The following is an 18,275-nucleotide window of genomic DNA, read 5'->3' as shown; positions in this document are numbered from 1 at the left end:
GCAAATCCAAAACTCTGCTTTGTATGAAGAAAAGTGCAATTATAAAGCTACCGATCACATCTCCAGGAGATCCCCCTGCAAATCACAATTTTTGAAATGAAGGAACTATTTTTTTAGGAAACATTTTATTGAGGCATTTAGAATTTTAACATTTAACGTATTAACATTCAAAATAACAGAACGGTCCGACACACGCAAAAAACCCACAGTAACATACCCAAGTTCCTCCCGCCCTAACTACCCATATATTAGATTCCCTACCCTTATTCTCCACTTCCATGCATCTGCTAACCCCCCCCTCCCCACCTTCTGCTGATGGTCAGTTTTCCTTAAAGAAGTCGATGAACGACTGACACCTCCAAGCGAATCCCTGTATTGAACCCCTTAAGGCGAACTTAATCTTCTCTAGCCTGGAAACTCTGCCATGTCACTGACCCTCACTCCCGACTTTGGAGGCTCCGAGTCCCTTCATTCCAGCAAAATCCGTCTCCGGGCCGCCAGGGAGGCAAAGGCCAAGATGTCAGCCTTTCTCTCACCCCCCGGGCTCCTGGATCTTCCGACACTCCAAATATTGCCACCTCTGGACTCGGAGTCACCCTCCCTTTCAGGACCTCTGACCGCCCCCCCAACTCATCTTCCCACTTCCTCCACCTCCCCGATTGGGACCCCTTCCCACTCCATTAATTCCGTATAAATTTCCACACCAACGCCCCTCCAGTCTCATATGCTGCCTCCATTGCTCCCACACTCTCAGGGCTGCCACTACTACTGGGCTTGTGGAGTACCGAGCCGGCGAGAATGGCAGAGGGGCTGTCAACAGAGCCTCTAGACTTGTGCCCCTACACGATGCTGCCTCTACCCGCTCCCACACCGACCCCTCCCCTACTACCCACTTCCTAACCATCGAAATATTAGCCGCCCAGTAGTAATTAATAAAGTTCAGAAGAGCCAAGCCTCCTTCCCCGCGCAAGAAGGATCTTCTTCACCCTCGGGGCTTTCCCAGCCCATATAAAACCAGAGGTCGCCATGAGAGGGGCGATATTGTTGGAGAGGACAGTGTGAAACAGATTGGTAAGCTTGAGGAAATACTTGTTAGGAAGGAAGATGTGTTGGGCATTTTGAAAAACTTGAGGATAGACAAGTCCCCCGGGCCTGACGGGATATATCCAAGGATTCTATGGGAAGCAAGAGATGAAATTGCAGAGCCGTTGGCAATTATCTTTTCGTCCTCACTGTCAACAGGGGTGGTACCAGGGGATTGGAGAGTGGCGAATGTCGTGCCCCTGTTCAAAAAAGGAACTAGGGATAACCCTGGGAATTACAGGCCAGTTAGTCTTACTTCGGTGGTAGGCAAAGTAATGGAAAGGGTACTGAAGGATAGGATTTCTGAGCATCTGGAAAGACACTGCTTGATTAGGGATAGTCAGCACGGATTTGTGAGGGGTAGGTCTTGCCTTACAAATCTTATTGAATTCTTTGAGGAGGTGACCAAGCATGTGGATGAAGGTAAAGCAGTGGATGTAGTGTACATGGATTTTAGTAAGGCATTTGATAAAGTTCCCCATGGTAGGCTTCTGCACAAAGTAAGGAGGCATGGGATAGTGGGAAATTTGGCCAGTTGGATAACGAACTGGCTAACCGATAGAAGTCAGAGAGTGGTGGTGGATGGCAAATATTCAGCCTGGATCCCAGTTACCAGTGGTGTACCGCAGGGATCAGTTCTGGGTCCTCTGCTGTTTGTGATTTTCATTAATGACTTGGATGAGGGAGTTGAAGGGTGGGTCAGTAAATTTGCAGACGATACGAAGATTGGTGGAGTTGTGGATAGTAAGGAGGGCTGTTGTCGGCTGCAAAGAGACATAGATAGGATGCAGAGCTGGGCTGAGAAGTGGCAGATGGAGTTTAACCCTGAAAAGTGTGAGGTTGTCCATTTTGGAAGGACAAATATGAATGCGGAATACAGGGTTAACGGTAGAGTTCTTGGCATTGTGGAGGAGCAGAGAGACCTTGGGGTCTATGTTCATACATCTTTGAAAGTTGCCACTCAAGTGGATAGAGCTGTGAAGAAGGCCTATGGTGTGCTCGCGTTCATTAACAGAGGGATTGAATTTAAGAGCCATGAGGTAATGATGCAGCTGTACAAAACCTTGGTAAGGCCACATTTGGAGTACTGTGTACAGTTCTGGTCGCCTCATTTTAGGAAGGATGTGGAAGCTCTGGAAAAGGTGCAAAGAAGATTTACCAGGATGTTGCCTGGAATGGAGAGTAGGTCTTACGAGGAAAGGTTGAGGGTGCTAGGCCTTTTCTCATTAGAGCGGAGAAGGATGAGGGGCGACTTGATAGAGGTTTATAAGATGATCAGGGGAATAGATAGAGTAGACAGTCAGAGACTTTTCCCCAGGTGGAACACACCATTACAAGGGGACATAAATTTAAGGTGAAAGGTGGAAGATATAGGAGGGATATCAGAGGTAGGTTCTTTACCCAGAGAGTAGTGGGGGCATGGAATGCACTGCCTGTGGAAGTAGTTGAGTCGGAAACATTAGGGACCTTCAAGCAGCTGTTGGATAGGTACATGGATTACGGGAAAATGATATAGTGTAGATTTATTTGTTCTTAAGGGCAGCACGGTAGCATTGTGGATAGCACAATTGCTTCACAGATCCATGGTCCCAGGTTCGATTCCAGCTTGGGTCATTGTCTGTGCGGAGTCTGCACGTCCTCCCCGTGTCTGCGTGGGTTTCCTCCGGGTGCTCCGGTTTCCTCCCACAGTCCAAAGATGTGCGGGTTAGGTGAATTGGCCAATGATAAATTGCCCTTAATGTCCAAATTGCCCTTGGTGTTGGGTGGAGGTGTTGAGTTTGGGTAGGGTGCTCTTTCCAAGAGCTGGTGCAGACTCAAGGGGCCGAATGGCCTCCTTCTGCACTGTAAATTCAATGATAATCTATGATTAATCTAGGACAAAGGTTCGGCACAACATCGTGGGCCGAAGGGCCTGTTCTGTGCTGTATTTTCTATGTTCTATGTTCTATGTTCATTTTCCTAAAAAATGCCTTGGGGATAAAGATTGGGGGACACTGAAACACAAACAGCAATCTTGGGAGGACTGTCATTTTCACAGTCTGGACCTTCCCCGCCAATGACAGCGGGAGCATGTCCCACCTGCGGGAGTCCCCTTTCATCTGCTTAATCACCCTGCCCAAATTTAGTGTATGAAGCTGACCCCAGTCCCTTGCTACCTGAATCTCCGATACCTAAAACTCCTTCCCACCACTTTGAACAGCATCTCCCTCAGTCTCCTCTCCTGACCCCTTGCCTGGATCACGAAGACCTCACGTTTAGTTTGTAGCCTGAGAACCGACCAAATTCTTCCAGTATTCCCATAGTTCCTGAAATCCCCCCAAACAGGTCTATTATATACAGGAGCAAATCGTCCGCAGAGAGCGAGACCCTATGCTCCACCCCCCTCACTATCCTCCACCAAATGTTCAATGCCCTCAGCGCCATTGCCAAAGGCTCTATGGCCAGGGCAAACAATGGTGGGGACAGTGGGCACCTCTGCCTTGTCCCTCTGCACATTCTGAAATACTCTGACCGGACCCGGTTGGTCCTTACATTCGCCACTGGTGCCTAATAAAACAACTGGACCCAATCCACGAACCCCTGCCCGTACCCGAACCTCCACCCGATCAAAGGCCTTCTCTGCATCCATGGCTACCACCACCTCAACTTCGCGCCTCTCCATAGGCATCATTATCACATTTAGGAGCCGTCTAATATTGGATGCCAGGTGTCGTCCCTTCACAAATCCCGTCTGGTCCTCCCCTATTACCTCCGGGACACAATCCTCTATGCGCATGGACAAGATCTTTGCCACCAATATAGCATCTACATTCAACAGGGAGATCGGTCTATATGACCCACAACTCTCCGGATCCTTATCCCGCTTCAAAATAAGGGAGATCGATGCCTGCGATGAAATGAAGGAACTTACACAGGCAAACGTGACAGTCAATTTGTACACTGCAAAGCACAGCAATTGATCAGTTTTGGAAGGAATGTTGGCTAGAATGCATTTATAGGAAATGCTACAGAATTTTTTATATCAATCGTTTTTTAAAAATAAATTTAGAGTGCCTAATTCATTTTTTCCAATTAAGGGGCAATTTAGCGTGGCCAATCCACCTAGCCTGCACATCTTTTGGGTTGTGGGGGTGAAACCCACGCAAACACGGGGAGAATGTGCAAACTCCACATGGACAGTGACCCAGGGATCGAACCTGGGACCTCGGCGCCGTGAGGCAGCAGGGCTAACCCACTGCGCCACCATACTGCCCTCCTTTTATATCAATCATGGTTTAATGCCTCACCAAGAAGATCGAACAACAATAATGAATACTCCTTTAGTACTTAAGAGTCAGATTAGTGTATGTGTTCAAATGCTGAAATAGGGGGCCAGAACTTGCTAAGTAGTCTAGTGCCAAAGGATTTAAGCTAATACGACAGAGGAAATAAAAAATCTACAAGGAGAATAAGAAAGAAAGGCAAAAGTGACAAGGAATGTCGGAAAAATCAAGAGAAAAAACAGATCAGAAGAAGGGCAGTGTAATTGCCAAGAAAAACATAGGATGTGGCGGCAAGGATTCGGACTTCAGTTGCACATACAATAATGGATGAAGCATTGTCAATTTGATCCTGAGCAAAAATGTTGAAGGCAGGGTATGATGTAATAACATTAAGAGGTGGGGAGTCAGAAGGTTGTCGGGTCAAGTCCCACCCCAGGAATTGCAACACAAATTCTAGGTTGGCACTTAGTGCATTACAAAGAAAGTGCTGTACTGTTGGAAGTGCCTTCTCGCCAGCGGGATCTTACAGTCGTGCTTAAATCGACCCCCCCCCCCCCCCCGCTCCCTCCCCCCCCCGCCCCCCGCCCCACCCCCCCAAGCAGCCAATAGCTCTCCACATCAGAGTGGGGGAGGCTACTTGCTACTTTACAATAGTGAGCACACTTCAAAAGTACTTCATTGGTTCCAGAGCACCTTTGGGCTGCCCTAGGCTGAGTTGCACTCAAGTCTTTCTTTCTTTATTCCTGAGCATGACCATGAAGCTGTCAGATTGTTGTAAAAGCCCAACTGGATCATTCATGCCTTTTAGGAACAAAACCTCCTGTGATCATCTGGTCTGCCCTCTGTGACTCCAGTCACATAACAACCTGATTGACTCTTCAATGACCTGTTTAATTACATTTCAGTCTTGGTATCCATCTTAAATTAATCACAATTGCTACTCACAATATAGCTAGTCCAAAAAAAGAGGTGGCAAACGTATGTGCCACATCTATGAACATAAGTGATAGAAACAGAAGGCCCTTGACTTCAAATTTTTGAATGACCAAGGTTCATGTTGATATCAACACTTGCAACTTTTAGTATTAATGTTTGGAGAAGGCACTGGGATTTGACTTAATTTGGTTAAAAAGTGGGACTTCAGCATAGAAGAATTTTAGATAAGTGGGTGGTATTACATAGACCGCAAGTAGAAAAGCAATAGAAGAGGAGATACAAAACAAAAATAATCCAACAGGTCCAAAATACTGTAACCGGATAGAGTAAACTTAGCAACAAAGAGGAAGAATTTCTACAGTGTTTTCATGATAGCTTTCTAGATAAGTAAGGGGCCTGAATGGGGGTTTCTGAACTGAAACCATAATTCCAACATGACACCAAAGTGCAATTGTTACATATTGGACTAATAATCCTGACGCCTGGATTAGTAATCCAGATAATGATAATTGAAACCACATTAAGCCGTTATAGAATTTGGTATCAATGTTAAAAAGAGTTTTGAAATAAAAATCTGGTACCAGTAAAAATGACCATGAAGCTGTTGGACTGTTGTAAAAACATAACTGGTTCATTCATGCCTTTTAGGGAAGGAAATCTCCTATGTTTATCAGGTCTTGCCTCCCTGTGACTCCAGTCTCATAACAACGTGGCTGTACTCTTAACTGTCCTGTGATGTGGCCTCACAATCCAGTCGGGTTTGTCAAATTACGACGCAGTGGTTCAGGAAGGCAACCCGCCACCACTTTCTCAGGGCAACTAGGAATGGGTAATAAATGCAGGCCTTATCACTGACACACACACACACACACACGTAAAATAAAGTTTGATCGCAACCCTCCCCACCCCATGTTCTTTAAAACTTTGCTTATATAGAAAATGATTTCTGCAAAAACTTCACATGGAAAAAGAAGATTACTTTGTTAGATATAATTAATCGTGGACTACTGAGGCTCAGAATAATATCTGGCATCAGTACACGAATGGCTGTGTTCTCCATTATAATTTTAAGCTCGCCACAAGATATTTCCGTCTGTGTATTTTACAGACTTCAACTTAGTTGAAGGCAATTTTTGTTTAGAAACCAGAAGCATGGGGCTGCTCCCAGTCAAATAAACACATCACTAAAATGAAGGAAAAAGCAAGCCTTGTAAGACTGCCTAATTCTTTTCTCTTACCAAATCTTTCCTATAAAGACATCAAAAGCAGCCTCAGAGTTAAAAAAGAGGCCACAACATTTTCAACAGTCTTGTCAAAGTGGAGGCTTGCTACACAGCAGTTTGCCTGACTAGCTTTTGAATAATGCTCTCACTATGCTCAATTTCTGCCTTAATATCCCAACTCTGACCTTCACCAGTGCTACTTTGAATATCATGTTACAGTGAAAAGATAGAGCGAGGTAGCTGAGTCAAATGTTATTGCATACCTCTTGCTATAACAAACCATTCCTCTATTCATAAAATAAGCAGTCACAGGGGGCAATTAAATTTTTTAAAAACCTGAGTCCGTTCTGGATTAGCGGGGTCTTTCCCGGCATTACGACACTTTGTTGCTACTTGAGCCCTCTGCGGGGAATGTGCCGCCCCCCCCCCCCCCCCCCCCCCAACCACCACCCCGAGGTCACACTTATCTCTCAATACCACCTCCATCCACCCCCCCAACAACGTGACCCACCCACCCCCAAACTCATCTATAAGGGGTCCCTCGGTCCCCCGCACCCCAACTCACAAGATATTTCCGTCTGTGTATTTTACAGACGGAAAGGTCACCCCTGGGCCCGACCCCTGGCGTGGTCAAAATGCCACCTGGGCACTCTGTCAGTGTGAGGGTGGCTCCTGAATGGCATTGTCAGGGTGCCCAGGATAGCAGTGCCAGGGTGTGAGGCTGGTAGTGCCAAGGTGCCCACGTGGCATCAGCAGTGCCAGGGTGCTACAGCGCCCGGCTGTGGTCTCCTTGGTGAGGTCAATAGACGCCGGGTGGCCATTCGATCTGGCATCAGCATGGTTAAGTGAGTTTCTAAACACACTTAACTATACAAGTCTAGTTCCCGTCCTTTGTGGGCAGGATCCAGATCGCAACGTCTTGTAAGATCTCGCGATGTGTAACAACCATAGGGAATCCTGGGAGAGGTCAATTCCGGGATTTACCGGCCGCATCCCGTCCTGATTCCGGCGGGTCGCGGCTGGTACATCGCGTTCACAGCTTTTAACACTGCAATTCAGATATTGATGAGAACTCTTCTGTCAAGCAGCACAATGAGGTAATGTGCCACAAGAAATGTTGACAAATGCAAGCAGAAGAACCAGACAGATTAATCAATTTTAATAAATATTAATCACTTGTAGCTTTCCCAACAGTGAGTTGGAGGATATAATAATTCCTAATAACAGGAGTTTTCTATCAAGTTTTCTGGGCAGCACGGTAGCATAAGTGAATAGCACTGTGGCTTCACAGCGCCAGGGTCCCAAGTTTGATTCCCCGCTGGGTCACTGACTGTGCAGAGTCTGCACGTTCTCCCCGTGGGTTTCCTCCGGGTGCTCCGGTTTCCTCCCACAGTCCAAAGACGTGCAGGTTAGGTAGATTGGCCATGATAAATTGCCCTTAGTGACCAAAAAGGTTAGGAGGGGTTATTGGGTTTCAGGGATAGGGGGGGAAGTGAGGGCTTAAGTGGGTCGGTGCAGACTCGATGGGCCGAATGGCCTCCTTCTGCACTATATGTTCTATGAAGTAATATTTAGCATATTCGAATATAGTTTGAACTGTCCAATAAACATTATCTTTCTAAGGCTGAGGATAGGTATGTAGATGGGAGCCAAAAAACTAGAACACAGCCTCAGACTGAAGGGAAAAATGAAGGATAGAAATGGCAGGATTCGGGAACATGGATGATAAGGGAAATTGTAAGCTTGGTCAAATGGAAAAAGGAATAGACAGGTCTAGGCATCTAAAAACTGATGAAGCCCTTGAGGAGTAGTGAAAGTAGGAAGGAACTTAAAAATAATTTAAAAAAATATATATATATTTAGAATACCCAATTATTATTTGTCGAATTAAAGGGCAATTTAGCATATCCAATCCATCTACCCTGCACATCTTTGGGTTGTGAGGTGAAACCCACGCAGATACGGGGAGAATGTGCAAACTCCACACGGACAGTGACTCAGGGCCGGGATTCAAACCCGGGTCCTCACCGCCGCAGTCCCAGTGCTAACCACTGTGTCACCATGCTGCCCTGAAAGTAGGAAGGAACTTAAAGGTGAAGTTAATAATAATAATCTTTATTATTGTCACAAGTAGGCTTACATTAACACTGCAATGAAGTTACTGTGAATTAGGAAGGCTAAAAGGGTCCATGAAATGTCTTTAGCAAACAGGGTCAAGGAGAATCCCAAAGCTTTTTATCCATATATTATGAGCAAGCGGACAGCAAGAGACAGAGTAGGCCCTCTCAAGGACAATGGAGCAAAGTTATGCATGGAACCAGAAGAAGTGGGTGAAATCCTTAATGAGTACTTTGTATCGGTATTTGCCAGGGAGAAGGACATGACGGATGTTGAAGTCAGGGATAGGTGTGTGAATGTCAATATATCAAAAGAGGAAGTGTTAAGTATCCTAAATTGCATTAAGGTAGACAAGTCCCCGGGGCCGGATGGGACGTATCCCAGATTACTGCGGGAGGCAAGGGGAGCAATAGCTGGGGCCTTAACAGATATCCTCACATCTTCTTTGACCACAGACGAGGTTCCAGAGGACTAGAATAGCCAATGTAAGTCCCTTGTTTAAGAAAGGAAGCAGGAACAATTCAGCAAATTCTAGGCCGGTGAACCTGACATCAGTGGTGAGGAAGCTTTTGGAAAAGATACTGAGGGACAGGGTATATGCACATTTGGAGAAAAATGGACTAGATCGTGACAGGCAGCATGGTTTTGTATGGGGAAGGTCATGTCTTACCAACTTGATTGAGTTTTTTAAAGAGGTGACAAAGAAAATTGAGGGAAGGACTATGGGTGTAGTTTATATGGACTTTAGTAAGGCATTTGATAAGGTACTGATACAGACTGATACAAAAACTAAAATCACATGGGATTGGCTGGGCTGGCTAGATGTATACAGAACTGGCTTGGTTATAGAAGAGTAGCGGTGGAAGGGTGTTTTTCAGAATGGAGATCTGTAGCTAGTGGTATTCCGCTGGGATCAGTGCTGGGACCGATATTGATTGTAGTATATATAAATGATATGGCGGAAAGTGTGGGTGATTTGATTAGTAAGTTTGCAGATGACACGAAGATAGCGCCGAGGATTGTCAGAGGATACAACAGGAGATAAATAGATTGGAGACTTGGGCACAGAAATGGCAGATGGAGTTTAATCTGGACAAATGTGAGGTGATACATTTTGGAGGATCAAATCTAGGTATGAATTATACTATAAATGGCAGAACTCTTAGGAACATTAACATGCAGAAGGATCTGGGCGTGCAGGTCCACAGTTCTTAAAATTGGCAACACAGGTGGCCAAGGTGATTAAGAAGGCATATGGCATGCTTGCCTTCATCAGCTGGGGCATTGAGTACAGGAGTTGGGAAATCATGTTGCAGTTATACAAAATGTTGGTTAGGCCGCATTTGGAGTATTGCGTGCAGTTCTGGTCACCACAGTATCAGAAGGACATGGAAGCTTTGGAGACAGTGCAAAGAAGGTTCACCAGGATGTTGCCTGGCCTCGAGTTGTTGGCTATGAGGACAGGTTGAATAAACTAGGATTGTTTTCACTGGAAAGACGGAGGCTGAGGGGAGATCTGATAGAGGTCTACAAATTGAGAGGCATAGACAGAGTGTATAGTCAGATTACAAGGGGGCATAGGTTCAAGGTGAGAGGGAGAAAGTTGAAGGGAGATGCGCGGGGTAAGTTTTTTGTGCAGAGTGGTGGGTGACTGGAACGTGCTGCCAGAGGATGTGGTGGAAGCAGGCACATTAGCTACGTTTAAGAGACATGTGGATGGGTATATGAATAGGGAGGAAATAATAGAGGGATATGGACCGAGGAAGGGCAGAAGGTTTTGTTTTTAGTTAGGGTATCTGGTTCGGCACAAGCTTGGAGGGCCGAAGGGCCTGTGCCTGTGCTGTACTTTTCTTTGTTCTTCTTTGAAACCATAACAGAGCTAAACCTCACACAATCCAGCAGGACGTGCTGGAGCCTAATATGTCGCCTTAGAGCAGCCCAAAAGCCATCCACTCAAAACCACCCTCAGCTACTCCCAACCATGTCTCCAGCTACCTGCTTGTGATAGCTAAGGCTTCCCTGGACAAAAACACCAAAAGAAAAATCCAGGGTGATCTAAGACAATGCCATCAGCAACACAGCGAAGACATCAGCCCCATCCACTTTGAGGTTGCAGAACTATAGAATTTCCTATAAGGCTTGAAGTGTGGCAAGGCAGCAAGATATCCACAACTTATGAAACACCTTAGGCCGCAAAACTCTTGCCTGGCTGACCCAGTTTGGTGCTTTACAGTGGTTGTTAGCACTGCTGCCTCTCAGTGCTTGGGACCCGGGTTTGATTCCAGCCTTGGATCTTTGTCTGTGTGGAGTTTGCATGTTCTCCCCGTGTCTGCAAGGGTTTCCTCTGGGTGCTCCAGTTTCCTCCCACAGTCCAAAGATGTGCAGGTTAGCTGGATTGGCAATGCTCAATTGGCCATTTGTCCAAAGTTGTGCAACAACCCACAATTGGCGGCCGGTAGCATAGTGGTTAGCACTGTTGCTTCACAGCACCAGGGACCCGGGTTCGATTCCTGGCTTGGGTCACTATCTGTGCAGAGTCTGCACCTTCGCCCCGTGTCTGCATGGGTTTCCTCCGGGCGCTCGTTTCCTCCCACAAGTCCCAAAAGATGTGTTTGTTAGGTGAATTGGGCATTCTGAATTCTCCCTCTGTGTACCTGCTTCATTGCAGTGTTAATGTAAGCCTACTTGTGACACTAATAAAGATTTTTTTTTTTTAAATGAGTTCACAATACCCCCCACCTGCCAATTCATGCTGATCCAATAAGTTCACCAAAGGTACGATTCACATCAAGACAGCTGATCTGGAAAAACCCTCCCACATAGGACAGGACTCCCAATGCAAATTCCACCTGGACAAATGAATGCAAATCATTTGACATGACAAACAAGCACCTGGTCTCAAACCCAACCCAATAGTTGCCTAGTTTCAACCTTCTAAGGAAAGAGTGGTCCGCCCTTAACAGGTTCAGAACCGGCCACGACCCCTACTTGGCCAACCTCCCCAGATGAGGCATTAGTATCAGCCCCCTATGCGCCTGTGGCAGAACACAAACTATGCACCATAGAAGAATGTCCAATCCACAGATTTAGCAGAGGCCTATCCACACTCATCACAGCAGGACCGGAAGAAACTGCTTGGCTTAGGGACTTTGCATTGACTAAGTAAGTAAAACAGCTTCTCACTTTGTGACACCCTTTTTTCTTGTATAGATGTGATGCATTTTTTTCAGACAGCTGGGAACTTTGGAAGATTACAGCTAGTCTCACTCTATTATGCGTTCCCGAGATCTAGCCAAGGCATGGGATCTAATTCCCTCGCCTTGGAGATCCAGGCGAGCGCCGTGCAGTGTTGGTCTCCACAAAAGGGGACCAGATGGAATGACACTTGTGGGGATCTACCAGAGGATTGGAGACCCCAGATACATGCCCTCTAGCAGGGTTGTAGCCTGGAACTGCTGGCACATTGGCAGTGCCACCTCTCGCTGCATTAAGGAGTTCCGGCAAGCAGAGCTCCTTCAGTGTAGAAAACGGGGATAAGCGTGACCTCGTTGTGGAGTCCCTCGCTGAAACCCCGATCTACCCTGATGGACATTACATAGTTGGGTGTTTTTCTGAGCACCAAGAAACACCCACCTAATCTCGTGTGCGACTGGACTCTGCCCCTATTCGGGTAATTCGCACCCATAGAAGATAGGAGCAGTAGTAGGATCATTCAGCCTTTCATCACGGTCATCCAACTCAGTAACCTGCTCCCGCTTTCCCCCCATATCTTTTGATCTCTTTAGGCCAAGAGCTACATCTAACTTCTTCTTGAAAACAAGTCCTCAATTGCATTCTGTGGTAGCGAATTCCACAGGCTCAACACTTTGTGGATAAAGAGGTTTCTCCTCATCTCAGTCCTAAGTAGTTTACCCCGTATCCTTAGACTGTGACTTTCGGGTCTGGACTCCCCAGCAATTGAGAAGATCCTTCCTGCAACTACCCTGCCCAGTCCTGTTGGAATTTTATAGGTTTCTATGAGATTCCCCCCTCATTCTTCTGAATTTCAGCGAAAATAATCCTAACCAACTCAATCTTCTCATACGTCAGTCCCGCCATTTCAGGAATCAGTCCGGTAAACCTTCCCTACACTCCCTCTATAGTAAGAACATCCTTTCTCAGATAAGGAGATATAAACTGCACACAATATTCCAGGTGTGGTCTCACCAAGGCCCTGTATAATTGCAGCAAGACATCCCTGCTCCTGTACACAATCCTCTCGCTATGAAGGTCAACGTACGATTTGCCTTCTTTAAAGCCTCTTGACCCACATGCTTACCTTCAGCAACTGGTGTTCAAGGACACCCAGGTCTCACTGTACATTCCCTTCTCTCAATCTATAGCCATTCAGATAATAATCCACCTTCCTGTTTTTGCTACCAAAATGGATAACCTCACATATATCCATAGTATACTGCATCTGACATGTCCACTCACTCAACTTGCTCAAATCACACTGAAGCATCTCTGCATCCTCCTTACAACTCACCCTCCCACCCAACTTTGTGTCATCTGTAAATTTAGAGATATCACATTTACTTCCCCTATCTAAATCATCAATGTACATTGTGAATATCTGGGGTCCTAGCACTGATCCCTGCGATACCTCACTAGTCACTGCTGCCATTTGGAAAAAGGCATGTTTATTCCTACTATTTGTTTCCTATCTGCCAACCAGTTTTCTATCCATTTTAAATTCACTCCCCCAAATCCAATGTGCTATGATTTTACACTTATGTGGGACTTTGTCGAAAACCTTCTGAAAGTCCAAATAAACCACATCCACTGGCTGCTGCTCATCAACTCTATGAATTACATCCTCAAATAACTCCAGTAATTTGTCAAGCAAGTTTGAAATTGCAGAAAAGGAGGTGATCATCTTCCCCACTGCATCTTTGCTGTGCTACCTTTTCAAATGGAACCATCTATTCTCATCTCACTTATACAGCAGTTGTTTGAAGTGCTATATTTAAACTGCAGAATAAAAGCACATTGTAAAAACTTACAGGCTTCCTGTAGGAACTTCTCTCGCACACTATCTGAAGTGGAGTTTTTGCATGTTTTGATGGCAACTGCCATTGCAGGGTTTTCCTGTATTAGCAAGGAGAAAAAAAAACATAATTACCAATGCTTGCTGAAGTAGTTTGAACTAAACACAGAACTACACTGAACTATTTAAATGATTTGATAATCCTGATCCAAACAGAACAAACGACAATTTCTGGGTAAACCAATTATAAATTACATGAAATGTCATTAAACGTAGACAGAAATACTCTTCAATTAAGACCTGATTTGGTACAAAATCGATAAAGATTATCCCTCTATTTTTCTAAATCACCACAGTATATTTACAAATATTTTTAAGCAATGTATATGGCAAATCATTGAGCAAGGCCAAGGTTTCGTCAAAGCACAGCTTCTGCTGATGCCCCTAAAGAACAAAGAACAAAGTAGAGCACAGGAACAGGCCCATCGGGCCTCCAAGCCCTTGCCAATCATGACGTCCTAACTGAAAAAACTTTTTGCCCTTACTTGGTCCGTATCCCTCTATTTTCTCCCTATTCATGTATCCACCCAGATGCCTCTTAAATGTTGCTAATGTGCCTGCTTCCACCATATCCTCTGGCAGCACGTTCCAGGCACCAACCACTCTGTGTGAAAAACCTAAACTGCACATCTCCCTTAAACTTTCCCCCTCTCACCTTAAAAGCAAGAAGTAAGATGGCACCAGAGAGTGGCGGCTCTCTGCAAGCTCTCCCAAACAGATCCTTTTTTTAAAAACATCTCTTCTAATCGTACTAATCTTGAAAAATTTCCCTATTATGTATTTTCTTTTTCTTTTCATGTACTAAATGATGCTGCTCGCAGAAAAATACTTTTCACTGTACCTCGATACACGTGACAACAAACAAAATCCAATCCAATCCAATCCAAACCTGTGCCCCCTTGTAATTGAAAAGAAGGAAGGTCTACAGTCTTTTCGATTGATTGATGCCCCTGGGGTGCCTTTGACAGGGCAGATATAGGGCACTGTGTGGTGAATGTACAAACGTGTAGTCATAGATCAATTAACAAAGCAGATTAATGTCATTCTTATGATTGCACATTGTGGGATTTTGCTGCACTCAACATAGCAGTAACTTTTGCCTACACAAAATAAACTCACTGCACCGGGAAGAACTTCATTGCAAGCAAAACACTTCGCCAGTTGTGAGCTGTTCTGTAGCATTCAGTAAATGCAAACCTCTGAAGGTTAGTCTGTGCATGTCACTTTCAAATTAAGCAAAGTACATGAGATCTTAAAAGGTTACTTGAGAGCCTCAATCTGCTTTATTACACACTGTGCAAATTTTGATTTAAGTCTAGTATGATTTTCAAATGCATCCAGACTTTCTGACTGGTTTAGTTATGAAGATGACACCGTGTCATTTTCTGAACGAGACTAGCAATTATGAATTTCATACCAAGTCCTGGCTATAAAAAGGAATGAATATTTAACAGATCTCACAGTGCAACTGCAAACATTTTTAGGTCTTCACAGAGGAGCAGGCAGATTTAAGCAGACTCTCAGAATGCAGAGGCAGGGAGCGAAGCTTTGATATTGTTTTTACACATTAGCTTGTTAATTGCAACATTGTCATTCACTATCTTATTGCCAGCGGATTGCATTCACATCAGCTTTGATGGAAACTTGACCACTTGTTCACAGGCAGAAACAACTTCCCCTTTACTGAAGCCTCCCCCCCATCTGGTTATACTTATCATCATCTGCCCCACCCAAGCTGATCAATGGTCATCTGGTTAGTTATGGCAGCAAAGTGATTATGACGTGGGCTTATGATCCGGAGACATGAATTCAGATCGCACCTAGGCCTCTGTGGAATTTAAATTCAATTAATTAAATAAATCAGGAATAAAACGGCAGCATTAGGAACGGAGATCATGAATCTGTTGGATTATCACTAATATTCTGTTTACTGATACCCTTTATGGAAGGAATCTGCAATCCTTACCCAGCCTGACTCCAGATTTACTGAAATGTGGTGGACTCTGAACTGTCAGAGGATACAGCAGGATTTAGACCGTTTGGAGACTTGGGCGGAGAGATGGCAGATAGAGGTTAATCCGGACAAATGTGAGGCAATGCATTTTGGAAGGTCTAATGCAGGTCGGGAATATACAGTGAATGGTAGAACCCTCAAGAGTATTGACAGTCAGAGAGATCTAGGTGTACAGGTCCACAGGTCACTGAAAGGAGCAACACAGGTGGAGAAGGTAGTCAAGAAGGCATACGGCATGCTTGCCTTCATTGGCTGGGGCATTGAGTATAAGAATTGGCAAGTCATGTTGCAACTGTATAGAATCTTAGTTAGGCCACACTTGGAGTATAGTGTTCAATTCTGGTCGCCACACTACCAGAAGGATGTGGAGGCTTTAGAGAGGGTGCAGAAGAGATTTACCAGGATGTTGCCTGGTATGGAGGGCATTAGCTATGAGGAGCGGCTGGATAAACTCGGTTTGTTCTCACTGGAACGACAGAGGTTGAGGGGCGACCTGATAGAGGTCTACAAAATTATGAGGGGCATAGACAGAGTGGATAGTCAGAGGCTTTTTCCCAGGGTAGAGGGGTCAATTACTAGGGGGCATAGATTTAAGGTGCGAGGGGGCAAGGTTGAGAGGAGATGTACGTGGCAAGTTTTTTTACACAGAGGGTAGTGGGTGCCTGGAACTCTCTGCCGGAGGAGGTGGTGGAAGCAGGGACGATAGTGACATTTAAGGGGCATCTTGAAAAATACATGAATAGGATGGGAATAGACCCAGGAAGTGTCGAAGATTTTAGTTTAGAGGGGCAGCATGATCGGCACAGGCTTGGCAGGCCGAAGGGCCTGTTCCCGTGCTGTACTTTTCTTTGTTCTTTGTCATTTGTAATGTTCTCAAAGATAATTAAGGATTTTCAATAAATTCCATCTTCCCCAGTGGTGTCTCCACATTCCAAGCACCAATAAGATAAAATCATCAAATCACATCACAGTCCCTTCCTCTACTTTGCTACGTGGCTATTACAACCGACCGATCTCCCACGTCCTATCCTATCAAAATATGTGGTCATCCAAATCTCTGCTGCCTCCCTTTGTAAGTTGTAACAAGTTCTGTTCAGCTATCACTCCTATGCTCATACACCTACACTAGCTTCCAGTGAAGCAATACCTTGATTTTAAATGCTCATCTTGTTTTCAAATCCTTCCATGGCCATGCTTTTCCCTATCTTTGTAATCTCATCCAGCCCTCCAATTGCCTGAAATATCTGTGCTCCTCTGATTCTGGTCTCGCAAACATCACCGATTTTAGTCCCTCCATCAGTAGAATTCAGCTGCCAAGGCACAAAGTTGTGGAATTCCCTCTCTCAACCTCTCAATTCTTCATTTCACCTGCCTCCTTTGAGGCCCATCTCCCAAAAGCATACCTCTTTAATCAAGCTTTTAGTCACCTGCCCTCATGTCTCCACAAAACAAGTTACCTGGTCATTTGTTTCTCGCTGCAGGAACTGGCTGCTGTGGTTTCTTATATTATAACTGTGATTGCACTTAAAAAGTACATCATGCATTCTGAAACACTTGGGTAAATCCTGAGACTGTGAAAAAGTGTGTTGCCCTGGTTAGCATTCTTATTTAATCAGCATCAGCCAGAACAGATCAACTGGTTAACCAGCTCATTGCATTTTTGTGGAGTCTTTCCATGCACTAAAAGGTGTCAGCTTTGCCCACACAATAACAGTAACTGAATCTTCAAAGAACTAAAGATGTGAGATGCTTGACATGCTTCAAAGAGTAGTACTATTAAAACACTAAGTATTTCTTGGATCTAACAGGGTACACAGACAAGACCTACTTCATCCAGACAAAATACTATAATTCTGAAATTGAGAGAGGATACCATCACTCTGCAGTATTGTGGAGATGCCAGATCAAAGTTAAGTACTTCTCCAGTGGGAAGGAAGTAAACATTCTGAGGACAAGTTTCCGAGGCATTCGCCCAGCCTAGTTACTGGTCAGAGTGTGGCTAGCACATACTTTCACATAGGTGGTGTGCGAATATCATAAAAAAATAAGTTGATGTTTCGTAGTACAGAACTTAAGCATTGCTGAAAAAAAGCATTTTGTCTTGCACTCATTAGGATGCTGAAATACCAATGTATGGGGAAATGACAAATTATCCTGTAATAATAATAATAATAATAATCTTTATTATTGTCACAAGTAGGCTTACATTAACACTGCAGTGAAATTATTGTGAAATAGAAGAGAATGCTGATTGGTTGGCAAATGGACACTGATTAATAGAGGGGGATCTGCCAATCAGAGTCCACTTGCCAACCAATTAGCATTCTCTTCTCCTACAGAATAATTTGTCATCTCCCTTTACATCGGTATTTTTTCAGGGTCCTAATGACTGCAAGACAAAAGCTGTTACAGTTCTCTTTTTTTCAGCAATGAAAATAAATAAACATTTTATAAGAAAATTAACAATTCACAATATTAAATGTTAACCGTGGGCAGCACGGTACCAATGAGCAGCACGGTAGCATAGTGGTTTGCATGGTTGCTTCACA

The 18,275-nt window shown here is 44.7% G+C and overlaps 1 protein-coding gene across 8 annotated transcripts in view; it reads right to left on the bottom strand.

Annotated features, from left to right (window-relative positions):
- The window catches only part of LOC140385791 (focal adhesion kinase 1), a 904,772-nt gene that overhangs the window by 211,237 nt on the left and 675,260 nt on the right, over positions 1-18,275 (bottom strand). For all 8 annotated transcript variants that reach the window (XM_072468319.1, XM_072468317.1, XM_072468318.1 and 5 more), the window contains one exon: positions 13,669-13,753. In XM_072468319.1, coding sequence (XP_072324420.1) covers positions 13,669-13,753 — 85 coding nt within the window. The remainder of the gene's footprint in view (positions 1-13,668; positions 13,754-18,275) is intronic.

The sequence above is a fragment of the Scyliorhinus torazame genome, chromosome 11 (genome assembly GCF_047496885.1).
Source record: "Scyliorhinus torazame isolate Kashiwa2021f chromosome 11, sScyTor2.1, whole genome shotgun sequence".
Lineage (NCBI taxonomy): Eukaryota > Metazoa > Chordata > Chondrichthyes > Carcharhiniformes > Scyliorhinidae > Scyliorhinus > Scyliorhinus torazame.
This window is presented reverse-complemented; position numbering and strand designations above follow the sequence as displayed.